The following is a 19,503-nucleotide window of genomic DNA, read 5'->3' as shown; positions in this document are numbered from 1 at the left end:
TTGTATTATTTGACCAACATTCCTCAAGTCTCCCACCTCCTAGATCCTAATAACTGCATTTCTAAACACCAATTCTAAGAGCAGAATTTTCCCTATTGAGCTTATCAGGCTCTGGTCCCTCTGTACTTGGCGTATTTGTCCTCAAGCTTCTTCTGTGCTGTTGGAGAATTTCTATCTTTTAAAAAGAATATTACATCCTCATCTGCAGGCTGACACACTTTGATTCCATGTCATGGTCACTGTGAAACCTGCCGCAGTGAACATGAAGGTGAAGTTATCTTTTTGACATGTTAATTTCACATCCTTTGGCTATAAACTCAGTATCTGGATAGCTTGGTCACATACTAGTTCTACTATTAATCTTTTTTATTTGTTTGTTTTTGTTTTTGTTTTCCGAGACAGGGTTTCTCTGTAGCTTTGGAGCCTGTCCTGGAACTAGCTCTGTAAACCAGGCTGGCCTCTAACTCACAGAGGTTCTTTTGCCTCTGCCTCCCGAGTGCTAGGACTAAAGGCGTGGGCCACTAATGCCCAGCATCTACTATTAATCTTTTGAGGGACCCCCATATTATTTTCTACATGACTGTACTAATGTGCATTTCCTAAAAACAGTCTCCAATGGTTCTCTCTTTGTCTTTGTCCTCTGATACTTCTGCATTTTTGGATAATACAAATTCTAACAAGACTGAGATAATATTCGGTGAAATTTGGATTCTCATTTCCATGACAATGATATTGTATGTTTTTCCCCCATAAACTTATTGATTGAATATTTTGTAGGTTTTCTTTAGTAAATATTTTCGTGGTGTGTGTGTGTGTGTGTGTGTGTGTGTGTGTGTGTGTGTGTCTGTGTGTTGGGGATGGTGGTTATCTGCATAAGTTCAGTGCCTTACAAACCAGAAAAGATTGCTAGACTCCTTGAAGCTTGAGTTATGGGCAGTTGCAACCTGCTCAGTGTGGGTGCTGGGAACCAAATTGAGGTTCTCTGGAAGTCCAATGAGCCCTCCAAACTGCTGAGTCATCTCTGCAGCCAGGTTTTTTTTTTTTTTTTTTTTTTTTTTTAAGATCAATTTCAGGGAGGGTTTTCCCTGTGCTTTGTTCTAGTAGTTTTATAGTCTCAAGTTGAATCCAATTGACTTGATTTTTATATGCTGTATGAGATAAGAACCTAATTTCTTTCATCTTCATATTGGTGTCCAATTATCCCAACACCATTTATTAAGAAAACTGGGATCTTCCCATTGGATATTTTCCGCACATTTATAAAAAGCTATAAATTTGTGATTGATTTCAGGGCTCTCTTTTCTGTTAGTTTGTATGTCTGGTTTTGTGCCATTTTGATTACTGTAGATCTGTAGTTTAGGTTATGTGGTAGCTGCCTCCAGATTTGTTAATTTTGGTTAAGATTTGGGGCCTTTTGTGATTCCATGTGAATTTTAACATTTCAGTTTTACAATGGAAAATGCCATTGTATTATGATGGTGCATATTATTTATATGGGTCCCTAAGTTGCTGTGAGTCCAAAGGGACCCTAGAACAGTTCAAAACACTAAGTTAAGTGACACCTTCTCATTCAGAGAGAGGTTTGTCTTTTGGAAAATAGTTTCGCTGCTAACATATAACATTTCAAGTAGAAATTTGGCCATGTGATTCTGCATCAGCTATATAATGTTTAAGCCAAGCAGGTGGCCTTTTGTTAGCTGACTCAACACTATTTATTTTTAAAACTTTGTTTTTGAGAATTTTATATATGTGTATGCTGAATTTCAGTCACATTCACTCCCTCCTCTCAGAGCTCTTTCTTTCCACGGCTCCTTCCAAACTCGGTGTCTTCTTTCAGTTAGCACCCACTGAATCTAGTCAGTGTTGCTTATATAGCATGAATGTAGGACCTGGATAACCTACCAGAGGCTACGCCTTAGGAAAAGTGGATTCTTCCTCCTCTGACAGCCACTAGCTGCACACAGCTCCTCAGCTAGGGGTGAGGACTTGTTGCCCCTCCCCCGTCCATGTTGGCTGGAGCATGTGCAGATCTTGAGCAGGCGGCCACAGCTGCCCAGGAGCTCATGAGTGCAACAGCTCCACCACGTCCAGAAGACCCGACATTGCTCCCCCCTTCCTGTTTCTGTTTCTGTTTTTGTTTTTTTCCTTAATTTTATTTTTATTTTGACTCAGACCCCCTTTTCTGTCTTATAATCCTCCACTCCCTCTTCCTGGCTCTTCCCTGAGACGCAAGGAGATGCAGTATTGACATATAGTCAGACCATTTCCAGGCATCACTCCACTGATGCCCGTTTCCTGCACTCAGCAAGTATCTTTGTGCAGGAGCAGGGCGTGAGAGAAGTGTCTCTGAATGACTGGAAGAAGTTTCTAGCCACAGGGCTCAGAAGAGAGCAAGAAGGGCATGGATCTGCTTGGCCCGGGGATGGCAGTGGAGGGAGGACAGGATGGGGGAGAGACTTCCTCATCTCACCATGAAGGGTCCGTGCACCACGAAGACCGAAATATTCCAGAACCAAAATTTTACAAGAATTACTGGCTCAAGGGCCTTCGTTACCCAGGGAGACCTCATCTGTTCCTCCCATTCTGTTGTTTACATTTTATATACACAGTCTCAGAGTTTTGGGGTTGATTCCAGGGGATTTTGATAGACCATAAAAGAGGTAAAAATCGCAATGTGTAACACTTAACACATTTGCTCCCCGGTGAAGACCAAGTTAGTTTCATTGATCTTACATCAAGTACAGCACTTTGCTGTATTGGGATTTAGATAGTTTTACTTTTAAGTAACCTATTGATTATTTCCAACTGTGAGCATACTCTGAGAGGGCATTGTCTGGTTGTTACAATGATGAAGCAGAGAAAAGTGTTCCTCTGAATGTCAGCATAATCCTGATTGAGCTTCGACAGAGCGCCATCCGAGACTTGGTATAGATGTCTCTGTGTCAGTGGGTTTCCAGCAAACAGATTTTTTAAAAGAAATATTTATTCCCTAATGTATGATTCATTTTAGAACTTTTGTAAATGGTCGTTTGGGGCAGGGTGTCGTTGAAGCAGGGTCTTATTCTGAGAACATGTGTGTGCCTCAGGCTGGCCTGGAACATGTGATGGTTCCCTGCCTCAGCCTCTAAGGTACGAGGGTTATAGTGTGATCTGCTCCATCTGGCTTATTGGTGGTCATTTGCTGTTGTTTAAAGTTTCAGTTTTCAGTTTTTTACAGCCTGTTTGTAGAAATGCAATTGTTCTTCATTTTTGTGGTGGCAGGAATAGAACCTGGGACCTTGTGCATGCTTGGCAAACAAACACTCTACCACCAAGCTGCATCTCAGCCAACAGCTAGGAATGTTAGTAGATTCCAGTGACTTCTTTGATATAGGCGTTATTTTTACTGGTCTTTTTGTTTTGTTTTCTTATAATCATATTGGCTGTAGTTTTCAGCACTTTGTTGACTACTGGGAGTGTCCAACAGTGCTTTGTCCTGGAGTCTAGGAGGAAGCTTTTCATTTTCATCATTAAGTACCATGCCAGGTATAGAATTTGTATGGATGCTGTTTGTCAAGTTCAAGACATTTTATTTCTACTTTGCTGAGAAGTCTGATAATCATAAATCAGTGCTGAATTTTCTTTCTTACTTTCCTGTATCAGTTGATAGGACCATATGCTTTCCTGTGTTTGTCCTGTGATATGGGTTATACTTACTAATAATCAAATATTGAATCAGCCTTTCACTTCTCTGATAAATCACTTGATCATAGTGTATGGTATGTGCTGTGTGTGTGTGTGTGTGTGTGCGTGTGTGTGTGTGTGTGTGTGTGCGTGTGTTTTATGTTGTGTGCATATGCCTCTGGAGGATAGAGGTTCATAGAGATTCACAAAGGGTGCCTCCTCAACCACTTCAACCACTGTTTACTGATACTTTTTTACATATTATAGGATTTGTTTGGTTGATTTTTTAAAATTTTAAGTGTTTTTATTAAAAAAATAACCACAAGAGAGAACAATGACTGTTTAATTAGTTATGCTAATTATTAATAATACTGAGGTATGGTGATAATCCTCTATTGGAATATTCATCATGCTATAGCCCCCCCCACACATACATGTGTATGTCTATATACACATCTACATATACATGTGTATATACCTGTGTGTGTGTGTGTGTGTGTGTGTGTGTGTGTGTGTGCCTCTTATCTGCCTAGTTTGGTTCCCAACACCCAAGCTGGGTGGCTCACAATTGCCTGCAATGTCAGGTGATGGGAGATGCCATTATGTATATATGTTTCTCATACTGGTTAATAAATAAAGCACCGTTGGCCAATAGGAAAGGAAGATAGGAGGGACTAGGAGACAAGGAGGAACAGGAAATAGTAAGGAGAGTCAGGATGGAGAGCCAAGATGGAGAGTCGGGAGAAAGCAGTATGCGGCAGCTGGCTCCGGGTAAGAAGACCACGTGGAAATACATAGATTAACACAAATGGGTTAATACTTAAGATAGAGCTAGCCAATAAGAAAATAGTAACCAGGCCAACAGATTATATCGAATACAGTCTCTGTGTGTTATTTGGGGCTGGCGCGGCTGCCAGAAAAGAGTGGCAGCGGGTGGAAAAACCGAACTCCTTACAGTCAGGTCTAGAGGATCTGACACGCTTCTGACCTCTGTAGTCACTAGTACTCATATTCATATACACATAATTTTAAAACGTCAGCCTTGGGGAGGTGACTCAGTGGTTAAGAGTATGTACTGCTTTTGTAGAAGGCTCAAGTTTGGTTCCCAGCACCCACATGGCAGCTTACAACTACCTATAACTCCTGCTCCAGGGGAATCCAATGCCCTCCTCTGAATCTCCAGTACTGCACTTAGACAGACACACAATCAAAATAAAATAAATCTTTCAGAAAATAAAATGCTGACATTTAACTAAGATCTCCCTCTGTATAGTCAACCATATATGTACAAGTGACTAGTAAGCAGAATTGGGAATTAGTCATCTCCTAATTGGACCATAGAAATAATCTATCCAGGGGGAAGGGGAGATTGCTTGGTTTGTCAAAGGACTTGTCTTGCAAGCACGAAGACCTAAGTTCAGATCCCCAGCATCCACAAGCAAAGGCAGGTGCAGAGGTGAACACTCACTATTATAGTGTTGGAGAAAAGAGACAGACAGATCCTAGGGACTTGCAGGCCAACAAGTGCTAGCAGAACCATTAGGTCTAGGCTTAGCAAGAAACTCTCCACCTAAAACAATAGGGCTGGTGAGATGGCTCAGCAGGTAAGGACACTTGCCACCAAGCCTGACACGTAAATTATTCAATTCCCAGAAGAAGTCCCACAAGTTGTCCTCTGTCTGTTATACATATATCATCTCTCTATCTCTCTCTGTCTCTGTCTCTCTCTCTCTCACACACACACACACAGGGAGGGAGAGAGAGAGAGAGAGAGAATATGACCTAGCTAGGAAAGTTAGGTTTTCCTCAAGTTTATTATAACATGTCTCTTTTTTACAGTGCGGTTGTAGTTTTGTTTTTAATGCCCCAAACTTTCCTTAAACTTACTTCTAAATACATGGTCTGAAGCTGGTTTTTCTATTTTAGAGTCATACGGTCCCTCCTGGTGATCTGTTGATGGTGTCTCCATTCTGGCTACACAGAAATCCAGAGCATTTCCTTGAACTTGACTCATTCAAACCTGTAAGTGCTCTCTTTTAGTATGTATTATTCTCTATAATTTCTGTGTTTCTTGCCAAGAATATGAGTACATAAGTTAACTCAGCCTGTATCAGCAAGCAGCCATATTTTTCAGGTAACCATGCCCAAAGCTGGCTACTATGGGGTTTTTTTTTTTTGCAATGTAGTTGCTGCAATGTGTACATATTGGATAGAGTGTGGAACAAGCATCCTCAAAGATAAACTATTATATAAAACTAGAAAGGGTGCTGGAGAGTTAAGATCACTGGTTGCTCTTCCAGAGGTCCTGAGTTCAATTCCCAGCAACCACATGATGGTTCACAACCATCTATAGTGAGATCTGGTGACCTCTTCTGGCATACAGGCTCAATACTGTATACCTGTATACCTAATAAATAAATCTCCCCCCAACAAAACAAAACAAAAAACTAGGAAGGAACATGAAAGCCAATAGCCCTGGTTCTGCTGGAAGGAAGCCTCATTTTGTATTCCTTAGGCAACTGCTTCTGTTACTGGTTTCCAAGGAGCCCACAAAATAAAAACACAGCAAATTAAAATAGTGATGTTACTTCATGTGCTTGGGGAATCGCAGCGCTGAGCCGTTGAAGAGTTCACCTCGTTCAAGCCTTGCCTTTAGGAAAATCTGGAAGAACTGGCAGCCAGATGTATTTATTCCAATCCCAGGGTTCTTCCAGCAAGCAGTTCTGTCGGTATCTTGCTGTTAAATTTATTATTATGAGTAACTTTGTGATAAAGCCCAAGGCCATATTATAAATAGCCTTCCTCCTCTTAGGTCAATTCTGCAGGTGATTTATGTTGTCATTTACATTTGCCACTTAATAGGATCCTTGTTAAGCCTTTTCTGTTTCTAAGTTCATGTTCCAAAACCACAATTGTGTCTGATATTAATAACAGGTTGGGGTAAAAAATGACCCACAACTCTGCAACTCCGTATGCAAGGATTAGCTGTACAGCATCCTTTTTAGCACAGAAGAAGCTGAGTTAAGCTTATTTATATAAGACTGATTTGGGGAAAAAAAGTGTTTTCTTCCCACAGGAACGCTGGAAAGAGGCAAATTTAGATAAGAATGTTTTCTTGGACTGCTTCATGGCTTTTGGAGGCATGAAGTTCCAGTGTCCTGGAAGGTCAGTGTGACAGCTGCACAGCCTGGATACAGAAAGTGCAAAAATGCAGTGACTCTGGGGTCGGGTACCACCCGGTCCATTTATGATGGAGCTACAGGGAGATCTAGGAGCGTACCTTTTGTTTGGTCAGTGGCGGGGTGGGGTATCTTTGTGGGAATGTCCGTGGTGGCTTCTGACAGGGAGACCACACTACTGGTGTCAGAGGATATTGGGGTTTCCACAGTTCATGGAGGGGCAGTTTCAAGCACGACTTTCCTGTGTGTACATTGGAGAGGTATGTGACACATGTGTGCAGATGCAGATACACATGTGTGCCTGAGGAGGTGAGAGTACAACTCTGGGTGTTGTTCCTCAGGTACTCCCCACATTTTCTGTGAGTCTCTGTCTTTCATTGTCTGCAGCTGGCCTGGCAGGCCAGGGCATCCGGGATCTGCCTGTCCCCACCTCTTTAGTGCTGGGATTAAAGGTGCATGGCTTTATACTGAGTACTTGTTTGGTCTCTCTCTGTCTCTCTCTCTGTGTGTGTGTGTGTGTCTTCTCTCTCTCTCTGTGGGGTGTGTGTGTGTGTGTTTGTGTATGTGTGCATGGGAGTATGTGCACATATGTGTATAAGTGCCCACAGATGCCAGAAGAGAACATCAGAGAACACATAGATCTGATGTTACCAGCAATTATGACCTAGTGGTGTGCATGCTTGAACTTGTGTACTTTGCAAGAGAGCTATTTTGCCAGTCCCAACAAAGCAGTTATGAGACCAATGAGAAGTCCCTCATTTTTGTCACTTAGTAAGTCACTTAGTAAATTCTTCTGAGCATAGATGTTACTTTTTCAGGTCTCTTTACATAAATACTTAATAGCAACTTAAGAGTTTCTTATACTCATCTTCTTTGGCTTTGAGCCTGTTACTGAAGCCAGGACTACAGTATTTACAGTGAAGCATGTAGCATGGGCCGGTGGTGGACAATTTCCTGATAAGTATTATTCCAAAGAAGAACTATTACTTCTGTTCACATGCTTGTGCCTTCCTATATGCATGTATGCCCACACAAACATTTAATAAAAACGCTAGTTCTTCTTAACGGGAGATGGCACATGGAAAGTGACGGAGGATTTACATGTAGAATAAATTCCATATTGAGCGGTGTGGAGACATCAGAGCTTGAAAAGGTTTTTGGACTCCATGGGAATAATGACTACAAAAACATTCAAGAAAGTCTGTCTTCCTGAGGGATGGTCCTGTTAATCTTAGAAAAAAAAAGAAAGAAAGAAAAAAAGAAAATAATTGTTTCCATAGGAATGCAATGTACAAATATGTTCATATTAAGGCTACTACTACTTGGGATTTGTGAGCTTTGAGCACATTCATTCCTATGTATTTGTCATGCAGATGATATAATTCTTATGGTTATGGATTGGGCAGTTAAGTAGTTTTTGCACAATCTTGCATTTGAGAAGGGCCATGAATGCCTTTTACACTTTGATGCAGAGAAACAGCACAGTACTTTTGAAGAGTGAGCAAATTCTAATACCTATGGATTTAATGATCAATGAATGAAATAACATGTTACTCAGAGGAATGTGTTCTATAAGTAAATCTATTCCTTAAGTTCCATTAGTTAAATATAATTAAATGAAAGCATCCATTTGTATCACATTTTAAACATTTCTCTAACATTTAGAAATACGTTCCAATATTTTTGCCAAGTGTGGACATGTCTGTTTGGGTCTATAAAAAGGGATGATGGATGAGGGTGGATGCTGAGTGTCATTAAGTCCAAGACTCTAAGCCAGGCTGCCATTGATTTTTAGACATACTTCTCTTTTCTCAGGGCCTTGCTAAGGAAATTGGACTCACTCAGGAGAGCACTGGAGACAATAAAGGAGTGACAGTCATTATTTTCCTGACCACTTAATTCTGATACTTCATTATGAGGCTAAGATTAAAGCCTGTTGAGAACTGAACAGCAGCACAGGGATGGTATCCAGCACTTAGAGGAGGATGCTTCCAAAACAGAACGTTCTTTTCTGGGCAAAATTTTCAGAGAAAGTGTCATTTTTTTCTTCTCCTCATATGTGAAATAGAACATGGGATTCTGGGATAGCTTTGTTGTCTGTGGAGAGAAAGGAGACACTTCCAATGGGGTATGCTCTCTTCTCCAAAACCCTTCCTGCAGATGAAGCGCATTGTGCAGCAGAGCTACTGACTGCTCTTTAGTTACTTTCATCTCTTCCAGACACAGGCGTGGTGGTGCATGTCAGTAATCGCTGCACTAGGGAGATGGCAGGAGGAAGATCAGGAGTTCGAGGCCAGCCTGAGCCACATGAGACCCAGTCTCAAAATAAAACCAGAGAGAGGATTTCATTCCTCAGAACATGGGGGCTGGAACTGAAGTGCTAGGTCCTGGTATCAGCCACTGGCCATTATCTTCCATGGCTTTATTTCTTTGCCTGTCCTGGTATTCTTAATTTTCACCTGGAGAGCCATGGTATTCTGTGGCTCTGATTCCACCCAGCTTTACTGATGTGGCTCCCTGCTCCCTCAGTGAATCAAGTCATTCAAACCCAGATCCATCCTTTCTCTCCCATAGTAGTTAGCTTGGTGATGGCAGGTGTTTAGAGCTAGAAAGTTAGCTATTAGAGTTCCTACTGAGAATGGTCATTTCCACTCAGATGTGAATAAAGAGTCACATAGACGCAGAAACTGACAATATCTGTCATTTTATGTTGTGGTTGTTTGTTTTAAAATATTTTACTTAACAGTCATACTTGCGTATAATGTGTTTGTTCTAATCCACCCCCATTCCCTCTAATTTCTCTTCTACTTCCCACATCTTCTCCCTCCCAACTTTGTATTTTCCCTCTCCCTTCTTCCATCAACAGCCCTTTCTTCCCTCCCTCCCTCCCTCCCTCCCCCTCCTTTCTTTCTCCCTCCCTCTCTCACTATCTTCCTTCTTTCTTTTTTCCCTTCCATTTAAAAAAAAATACCCACTGAGTCTATATAGTGCTGTCTGTATGGGCCTGGGTATTGGTCCATCTACTAAGCAGCATGGGTAGCTATTCAAGGATCATATCCCTGAAGAAAACGGTCTCTACACTCCCTTTTCCAGCAGCCATCAATTACCAATAGCTTCTTACACAGGTGCAGGACTTCATGAGTCCCTCTAGTATTCTGGCTGGGATTTTGACTGGCTTGATCTTGTACAAATCTTGGCATTCAGTTACAGCCACCGTGGGTCCAAATATACAGTTGCACTGTATGTATAATTCTACGCTGAATCCATCTGGCCCTTGGCTCTTGTTGATTAGGAAAAATTTTAACTACTGCTGCCTCATTGGTTGTATGTGTCCGTTTAAGTTATTTATTTCATCTTGATTAACTTTGGTAGATCATATACATATACATTCTGAAACTGGTTTCTTCTAGCTTTTCTGGTTTAGTAACATGTAACTTTTTTCTTTCAAAATTAGAGAGCAGTATCATATCTTTTCCCCTTTTACAAAATGTCACAAACTCATATTTACATTTAAAATGAATTTTGTCAGCTATTAGAACTGTCATGATTATAGATAAGTAGAATATATATATATATATATATATATATATATATATATATATATAAAATCTCTCAATACCCACCAATGTTTTGGTGTATTACTTTTATGCTTTTAATTTTGTATATTTTAAGTACTTGATGTTATTTTGTAACTAAGTTTGTTCTTATGATTGTCTGAATTTCCTCAATGTCTATTGTAATGTCTTACTTTTCATTTCAGATTTTATTAATTTTGGTCTTTTTCCTTTAATTTGGCTAAAGGTTTATTAATCTTTTTAAAGATCCAACTCTTCCTTTAATTATTTGTATTTTTCCTTTCTTTTTCATTAATTTCACCTCCTTGATTTTGAATATCTCTATTTACTGTTTCTAGGTGTTGTTTGTTTTCCTTTACCCAAAGCCTTCAAGCACATCATTAAGTAATCTCAACCCTTCTCTGACTTCTTCAAAACATGGAGAGAGAATTTCCTAGTTTACTTGATGGGGTCAGCACTACCACACTCCATTCCACACAGAAACAATACAAAGCAAACAGCAAACAGTGCAATGTTTCTTATGAGTAATTGATGTAAAAACACTGGAGTGATGGCTCAGAGGTTCAGAGCACCTGTCACTGGTGAAGAGAGCCCAGATTCAGTGCCCAGCAGCTAGGTGGCAGCTAACAACTCTAGTTCCAGAGGATCCTGTGTCTTCTCCTGGCCTCTGCTGTCACTGTGCACATGCAATACAGACATACGTTCAGGCAAAACAGAAACACCCATACCTAAAGAATAAAATGATTATTAGTTTTTAAGAATCACATTCTTAAAAATAAGTCTCAACAAAATATCAGAACTGCATTCAGCATTCCTTGGGGGGTGGGCTGGATATGGTGGTGTATGGGAAAGAGAGAGGGAGAGAGAGGGGAGAGAGAGGGAGAAGAAGGGAGGGAGGAAGGGAAGAATGGAGGGAGAGGATAGAAGATTGGGGTCAGTAAAATGGTTCAATGAGCATAAGCACATTCAGCGCAGACCAAACCCCAGTCTTCTGAAAGAACATCAAGCCCTCTTACCCTCTGCACCACCTGTCAATCGTCACCCCATCTTACTCCACACGGTCCCTACCTTCCTATCTCCTTCCATCTGACTTTCCTCGCTCAGCATAAAGCACCTGCCTTTCATCTTCTTCCTATTTATGCTTACCGTTACCCCAATTAGAAGTTTGGTGTCTCAGACAGCCTGTTTCACCTGCTCACTCCGCTGTCCTCTGTAATTCGGACACTGGGCACTAAAATTAAGAGGAATGATAAATTCACACCTCCCAGCATGCATTCCTCCCTTCCCCTCACTAAATTCCCCTAGATTATTAATTCCCAAGTTGTGGGCATCACAACACTAGCGGAGGGACTATCTAGAAACCTGCACACACCACAGAGCGTGTGTCTTGTCTCAGACCTCTGGAGTCAGAAACCCAGAGGATAAGGCAGAGCGACTTCTGCCTTCCCAGTTCTCCCAGGGCTCTGGCCGATGCTGGCACGGGTTCTCCGCCCCTGGAGTCTGGGTTATTTTCCCTCCTACCGCATGCTTGATTTTTATCTTCCTCCGAGAGTTCTTAGGAGGATGAGACTGGGGAAACGCCTCTTCTTGAACTTGAATAGCTTGCTTCAATGCATGTTGCCTCTATAACTCCGCCTGCCTGCTGCCATCTCTGAATTCCAGGGCAAGAGCCTTCTATTTTCATGAGCTGCTGCTGGTAGCAACCAGGCACACACTGCCCAGCTCCTGCTCCTGGCAACAGGGACGGTTTTCCAGCCCTTGCTGGCATCGCCTTCAATGACTTCTAGGAGGGGAAAGGAGGTTTCCCTCATGAAAAGTCAGAGAGATGCCAGGTGTGGTGGCACACACCTGTAGTCCAAGTACTCAGGAGGCTGAGGAAAAGTTCAAGGACTGCCTGGGATTGCATATGGGGTTCTAGGACCTCTTGGGATGGAAACCAACAGCAACCAAAACAACAGCAATAATGAAAGTGCCCTCAAAATCAAAACCTTCTCAATGGAAATCAGTACTTCCACCCGATCCTAGCACACCTTAAGCATTCTGTTTCTGTCACATACATTGCTACCCTCCAAGACGCCTGGTGGTTGGGGTTGTCTTTTACCCACCCCACCCCCACTCTGGCACCCCACCTACGTTCCCTCCTGTGCAACCTGCTCCTCAGCAGATAGTTTGTCATCAATCAGCCTGGCTCCCCCTCAATGTCTTCCTTCATCTATCCTTAGTTAGTAGGCACTGATGAATTCTTCCGCAGTAAGTCTGTGAATGTCACTCTGGTTAGGAGCCCGACACACCCACGCTGCACATCAAACCCTTATCCTGTCAGGACTCCTGTCTTCTGTAATCTGACCCCAGCTGTACCTCTGTAAACCACTGGCTACCCTCCTGCAAGAGTTATCCCGCTGTCTCCAGGCCCCCATGCTCTCTACTGTTGGAGCAGGCTCAGGCTCCCAAAGACTCTCATTCACACCACGTCTGCTTATTTAAAGCCAGTCCTTCCTGAAGGTGCAGCTCAAGGCTCGCCTTCAGGGATACGCAGGTCGGTGCTTTCTCCAGACCCCAGGTCTCTGCAGCATCAGTTTTGGGCACGCCTTTGCTATGCCCCCTTGCTCTAGTTGCTATGGTTTGCCGCTAACCCAGTTCAGTCTTGACAGTGTTGAATTTGCAGGGACCTCATTTTCCCCAAAGCCCCTGCAGCTGTGTCCAGAGGAGTGTTTACACTTGGGAAAGATCCACAGGGGCTAAGTATTTAAGGAATTTCCAGCATGTTTGCCTGTTAATGAGTTTTCTTTCTAGATGTGCACTCTTGTTCCGGTAAGTGTAAAAACCAAATCTGTTGTAAGTAACACACCTCATTATTTTCACTATTTTGACATTGGAAGTGTTGGGAAAACATTTTTAGCATGAACATAGCTCAAGTGCCACAGGTGGCCAAATTCTAACATGAACATGGAAGAAAAATCAACATTGCAATAAATGCCTAAACCTATTTTGCCATTGCCAAAAAATTTACCTTCAGTGGGAACTTGAGAAAATTCTACTAGAATGCCCAGATATTTAAATTTGAGTAAATCATTATTTTCATTATCTTTTCCTTTAGCTAAAATACAATGTAAAATTTTGATTGACTTTTGTGCATACATATGTGCATATTCCTGCTTATCTTCTGGCCTCTAAGGGTACATGCATACTCTTGTGCACATGTACCTGCACACACGGTCATACAGATACATACCTACATGCACAAAGATAAAATACTTCTTAAAAAACATACATTTTCATATTGTGTTTGCATAATGACTAAGCATTTTATACATCTTCTAAAGCAGCTGAGCCATCCCAATCACTCAGTGGACTATGTGGTATTAAGAGTTAGGTATTCGTACATCTTTTGGAGACAAGTAATTGTCATGTGTTTTTCCTTCAGGTGGTTTGCTCTGTTAGAGATCCAAATATGTATTATTTTAGTGCTTTATAAATATGATTGCAGCCTTCTGGACCCATTGCCAAAGCAGGTGAGTGTTCTATCAGATTTGATAGAAACTTTATAAATGTGGCTTTCAATACAGCCAAGTGTTGAGCGAATCCCTTAAATTTGACCTTGGCTCCATATAGAGAGGTCGTGTATAGGTGTATAAATGAACTCTTTGTTTTGGATGTTGTTGTGGCGCTTGGTTCATTTTCAGTAGGTGACCAGATGCAGGGAAACCAACTCCCTTGTAAAGATAGCAAGCACAAAGGAAAAGGTTGAGCTGTCTCCCCTTTCTCATCATTAAGGCTGTTGTCACTTAACTCTTTGTAGATGCAGTGGCTCCTGAAAGAACATGAGCCTCAGAGTCCTGGATCCTCAAAGGTGTGCAGAAAGGTTGTTCAGTCCCCTGCTAGGGCTCCTAATCCAATGGTGCTGGGAAAGAGCTCCATGTTTGCATTTCTAACAAGTTATATATAGGTGTGCCTGTTACTGCTGGTAGCCAGTATACCACACTTTAGAGACCACTGCTGTAAGGGGAAAAAAAAGTCCAATGTAATCCTAAATGTGGAAACTGGACGCACGGTGCTGTTTAAACACATGAGGCTCTGAAGTCACGTCAGTGCTATTCACTAAGGCCATTTGTGTTTAATGTATGAGGAGTAACTCCCTGTGTTCTTTCAATGGAAATTATGTAAGTACGTAAGCAGCTCGGAAAATGTGTTACAGATATATACACTTAGGCACTTTCCATTGGTATCTTTTCCATTTCTCTTTTCCCTAGTTTTTTTTTTTTTTTTTTTTTTTTTTTTTTTTTTTAATTTTATCAATTCTTTGAGAATCTCACACATTGTATTTTGAGCATATTCATCTCCCAGATCCGTACTTCATTATTTACTAAACTGACTTTGTGTCTTTATTTCTTTTTTAAAACTCATAGAGTTCAGTTAGTGCTTCCAATATACCTTTAGGCCTGAGGTCATTCCTGGAGCATGTTAGACCTACCCAAGGGACACATCCTGCAAGAGAACTGTCTTCTGGCAGCAACTATCAATTACTAGTGGCTTCTCAGCTGGGGTGGGACTTTACACCTCCATGCTAGGGTTTTGTCTATCGTGAGCTTGCATGGATCTTGTACACACAGTCATAACCACTGTCAGTCCATATATTCAACAGCCCCATCGTGTCTAGAAAGTAGAGTTTTCTTATAGTCACCTACTACCTCTGGCTCTTACATTCTCTCCACCTTCTCTTCTTCTTTGTGGGTTTCATATAATGCATTCTGATCCCACCCATCTCCCTGGCCCTTAATAGCTGCCCTCCATCCTTTTACTCCCTCCCCAAAACAAAATAAAATGCAGAAGAAAAAAACCCACAAATACCAAACTAACACACAACAACAACAACATAAAAGTCTCGGTGTGGAAGCTGCAGTGTGACAGTCACACAGTATGCCCTTTAGTCCATACATCTTTACTTGGAAGAGTTCATTGCAGTGAGCTATTGGTCTGGTTCCAGGCATCCTGCTTCTGCTACGCCCTCAGTACTGGGCCCTCACTGGGACTCCTGTGGGATGTCCTGTTGTTTCTCTGTGTCATGGAGATGCTGCATCTTCGGATCTGCAGGACTGGTCCCTTCACGTGCTCCAGCAGTTCACACATGAGATGGATGTTGGGATGGGCTAATTCATAGCCTGACACCTGACAGCTTTCCCTCATTGACACTAAAAGGGAGAGCTCTCTGGCATTGCCCCAGCTAGCTCACTCAAAGCAGCAGGCGACACGTACTGGAGTTAGCTCTCCTACTCTCAAGCCCTCAGGGCTAGCTCTATTGTTTTTCCCAGGAGAGGTACAGGGCTCCTTCTCTTGGGTGCTACCCTTGGTGAGAGGCCAGCTCTCCTGGCTGCCACAGGTGGCAAGGGACCAGGGTTGTGGGAGGGCATCTTTCCCTCACCCATGCCACCAAATGGCAGATTGGGTATGGGAAGATCAGCTCTCCTGCTCTCACACTCCGGGCCAGCTCACCTGTACGGATACCAGCAGGGTCAGCTCTACCGTGCTGTTCAGGCGAGATGCAGGGTGAGTTCTCCAAAGTGCTGACGGGCCCAGCTCTCCCATTCTTATGACCCACATATTTCTTTTTTCTATCTCATTATGAACCAAATAACCAGGAAATACAACAAAGCTTTATTTAAGCTACACGACACACCAGTAATTAGCACCCAACCATGAAACAACTTCAATGTCAAGCACATATTTCGCTGGCTCAGGTGGTTTTGCTCCATGGTAACATTTTTAGGGTACAAATATTTAATGCCAGTCCCCTCTTACCCCGCAGCCCATTGGCCACTGGGCCAAGGGGGTAAGACAGGCAGAAGCAGCAAGCAGGACCTTATCCAACTTGTGAGTATGATGGGGATTAGCCCTCCAGGAGATATATTCAGTGAATTATCTCAGCTTGGCTCAAGAGTGTAGAGAATGTATAGGACTGGGGGTGGTAGTTGGGAATCACCTAATTAATTAAACACCGTGCTCCTCCATTAAGTTCCTAGTATCATCTGTGGAAGCACAGTCCTATCGCAATCCTAGCACAATGCCTATTTACCATAGAGGCAGCAGAGGGACAGCTTCTGCAGGGAACTGTGTCCAGGGTCACACTAGAGATAAGTCAGGCATCTGGGCCTAGAGACAGTCTCCATATAAGGTCAGGTAGGGAACAGGGTGCCTTCTGCCAGGGGGGAAGGGAGTCATCCATGGTGCTGAGCTTGGAGAGAGCTGCCAGCCCAGGTAGACTGCAGCCTCAGACCAGCAGTGCCTCCCAGCATCTAGGGAAACAAAATTGTGTTCATCTCTCACTAGAGAAGTGTATCCACCTTCATGTATAACTGTGCGTTTAGCATCAGTGGGCTCATGGGAACTATACATTCCATTCTATCACTGGAGCTAAGGAATCCACCATCCTGTGTCCTCTTGTGTTTGTACTTGAAACAAAGAAAGAAAAAAAAAAAAAAAAAAAAAAAGACTGATTACCTAAATTGTGAACACCTTCCCTTCTCACTACTGTTCATTGACCACTAAAGCTCAAGGCTGACAGAGCCTTTTATGTCTCTAATCCCTAGTATCCTTTCTATGGTTTTAGCAGTACAATGACACCCCTCCCCTTACCCAAACTCAAACATTCCTCTTTATAACGAAAAAAAAAAAATCCACAAGCGATGGTCATAATAACAGTGTGGCTGTGGTCTGTCTATTAGCTGCAAGTAGTTTCCAAGCACTTGTCACAGGTGCCAATTTTCACTCAGTAACTGAGCATAAATGGGTGTGAGGTCCAAGCTCCAGAGCCAGGAAAAGGGTGGTTATAGAGGAAGTTAGGGAGGATGAGATTGGACATAATTACCAGCGCACGGGTTGACATGTATAGGCCACACACAAGCAGACTCCCACGAAGAGTGCAGGTAGGAAGGTGTGTTAGTTGCTTTGCTGCTGCTGTGATAAAACACTATGTTGGGCTTATGGTTCTGGAGGGATAAGGGTCGGTGGTGGCTTGGAGATGTGGCAGCAGTCAGCAGGAAAAATAAGCGGCGAGTTACATCTTAGACCACGAGCATGAAGCAGAAAGAGCAAGCTGGAAACAGGAAGGACTTTTCCGTCTCAGAGCCCACCCCCTAGTGACGCACTTCCTTGTGTGTCAAGAGCAGGGGGACAAGTGTTCCAATACTGAGACCGCGGAGGCCTTTTCTCACCCAAACCACCACAGAAGAGGGAGGCAAGGCACTCACCTCCAACCTCAAGGTCATGTTTCTGTAGAATCACACAAAAGTGGCACTCGGTCAGCAACAGTCACATGTCATTACATCCCCGTTTTCCTTTTGGGTTCCCCAGGCATCTACTGTCAGCCATCATTAGCTGACTCAGTCCCTTCGATATCTGGTGTCAGCCATGTTTTAGCTGACTCATGTCAGATATCCATATCAGTGCCACCTTGTCGGAACAAAAAGTGGCACATTCAGTCCTCTGTTTCATAGCTTTTGAGCCAGGGATGTAGAAAGAGCCTTGTGTATTTATAGCAACCCCTTTAGCCTGCTAAAGAGAAGGGTAGGCATCAGGGAGGCCTGTGGGCCCAGGGTGGGTGTAAGTGAAGCTGGATGGTATTAAAATAAGCGGTCTTTCTCTTCTCTCCATGTTTTGAAACTCACCAATGTGAACATTTCCCACCCTTCCAGCCTTCACCTTGCACCTTTTAGAAACCCCACCCAGGAAAGAAGGGACTAATGCTGTTGGCTTCCATCTCTTAGTTTCTGCATCTCTTCTATGTTTCTACTTTTAGAGTTGTCTTCATTTGGTGGGTATCCCCCAGCCAGAAGGGAAATGCCGAATCGAATATAAGCAGAGAGCACGACATCCATTGGGGGCTCAAGACTGTCAGAATCTTCTAGAAGAGTGAAGGTACCCAGCCACTGCCCTCCCAGCATCTTGACCTGAAGATGGCATGTGTATTTCAGATCTGAAGACCTTGCATCTGATTTCACTGTTGGGAACCCAAAGAACCCAATTCAAGGTTTAGAGAAAGGGTCCAAATGATTTTATTTTTTATTTAAAGAATTTGTTTTTCATTTTCATACCAACCCCAGTTTCCCATCCCTCCCCTTCTCTCTCCCGTGTGCGTCTCCCCTCCCTCTCTCCCATCGACTCCTCAAAGGGAATAAGGCCTTCCTTGGGGAGTCAACAAAGTCTGGCATACCAAGTTAGGCAGGACCAAGCTCCTACACCCTGTATCAAGGCTGAGAAAGGTATCCCTCCATAGAGAATGGACTCCAAAAAGCCAGTCCATGCCCTTGGATAGGTCCTCAAATGATTATTTAAAAGCAGATAAAAAGTTAGAATGTGGCTTCATCTATAACCATATCAAAGTAGAAATGCCATTTGAATGGGAATATTGATACTTTAAATTTACCGAGAAGGCAACATATTTAGAATTCTATTTTGCCAAAAAGAAAAAAGAAAAAGAAAACTCTAAAGTTTTGGACACTGAAAAATTAAATAATGATTTCTAGGCATTTTCCTATTTTTAAAATATGATTTTTAACTAGAAGTTGGAAAACTTAGGCTTATTAATGTCAATCACCACAGCCTATGGCTGAGAAGTGTGGAGAAAGTAGTGGTAGTCTTAGGACACTTGTGGGGACTGGTTCCTGTGCTGCACTCATTCCTGAACAGGCAGCATCTTCTCTAGGGGATAACCAGGACACATTGATTCAGGTATCGATTTGTATTTTAATTAAGGGAGAAGCACTCTTGAATTATAGTTTGATAGAGATAAAGCATGGTCTCATTGTATCTTGACATGCCATGTTCAGTTGATGTCCCTGGGAGGGCCTCACTTTTCTGAAGGGAAATGGAGGAGCAGTAGTAGATCTGGAGGGTGGAGGGGGTTGGGAGGGGAAACTTTGGCTGGGATGTATTGCATGAGAGATGACTAAATAGAAAGAAAAGAGAGAGAAATGCATATCTGATATTGTGTTGGATCAGTAACTGCACATGAGTCTGTTGCTTAATTCTTAGGACAGCAGAACATTTATTTGCCCTTAAGTTCTGGAGGGAAAACCCAGCGTGTTCACAGG

General features: G+C 42.6%; 1 protein-coding gene across 1 annotated transcript in view; it reads left to right on the top strand.

Moving 5' to 3' along the window:
* LOC127236572 (24-hydroxycholesterol 7-alpha-hydroxylase) overlaps positions 1–18,493 on the top strand; it is a 57,383-nt gene extending 38,890 nt beyond the window's left edge. The window contains 4 exon segments of the mRNA XM_051204284.1: positions 5,590–5,685; positions 6,740–6,828; positions 13,842–13,929; positions 18,210–18,493. Of these exon segments, the coding sequence (XP_051060241.1) occupies positions 5,590–5,685; positions 6,740–6,828; positions 13,842–13,929; positions 18,210–18,326 (390 nt within the window). The 3' untranslated portion in view covers positions 18,327–18,493.
* Positions 18,494–19,503: the final 1,010 nt, after the last annotated feature.

Source organism: Phodopus roborovskii, unplaced genomic scaffold (assembly GCF_943737965.1).
Source record: "Phodopus roborovskii unplaced genomic scaffold, PHOROB, whole genome shotgun sequence".
In the NCBI taxonomy this organism is placed as follows: Eukaryota; Metazoa; Chordata; class Mammalia; order Rodentia; family Cricetidae; genus Phodopus; species Phodopus roborovskii.
The sequence above is the reverse complement of the archived record's forward strand: the minus strand, read 5'-3'. Positions and strand labels throughout refer to the sequence as shown.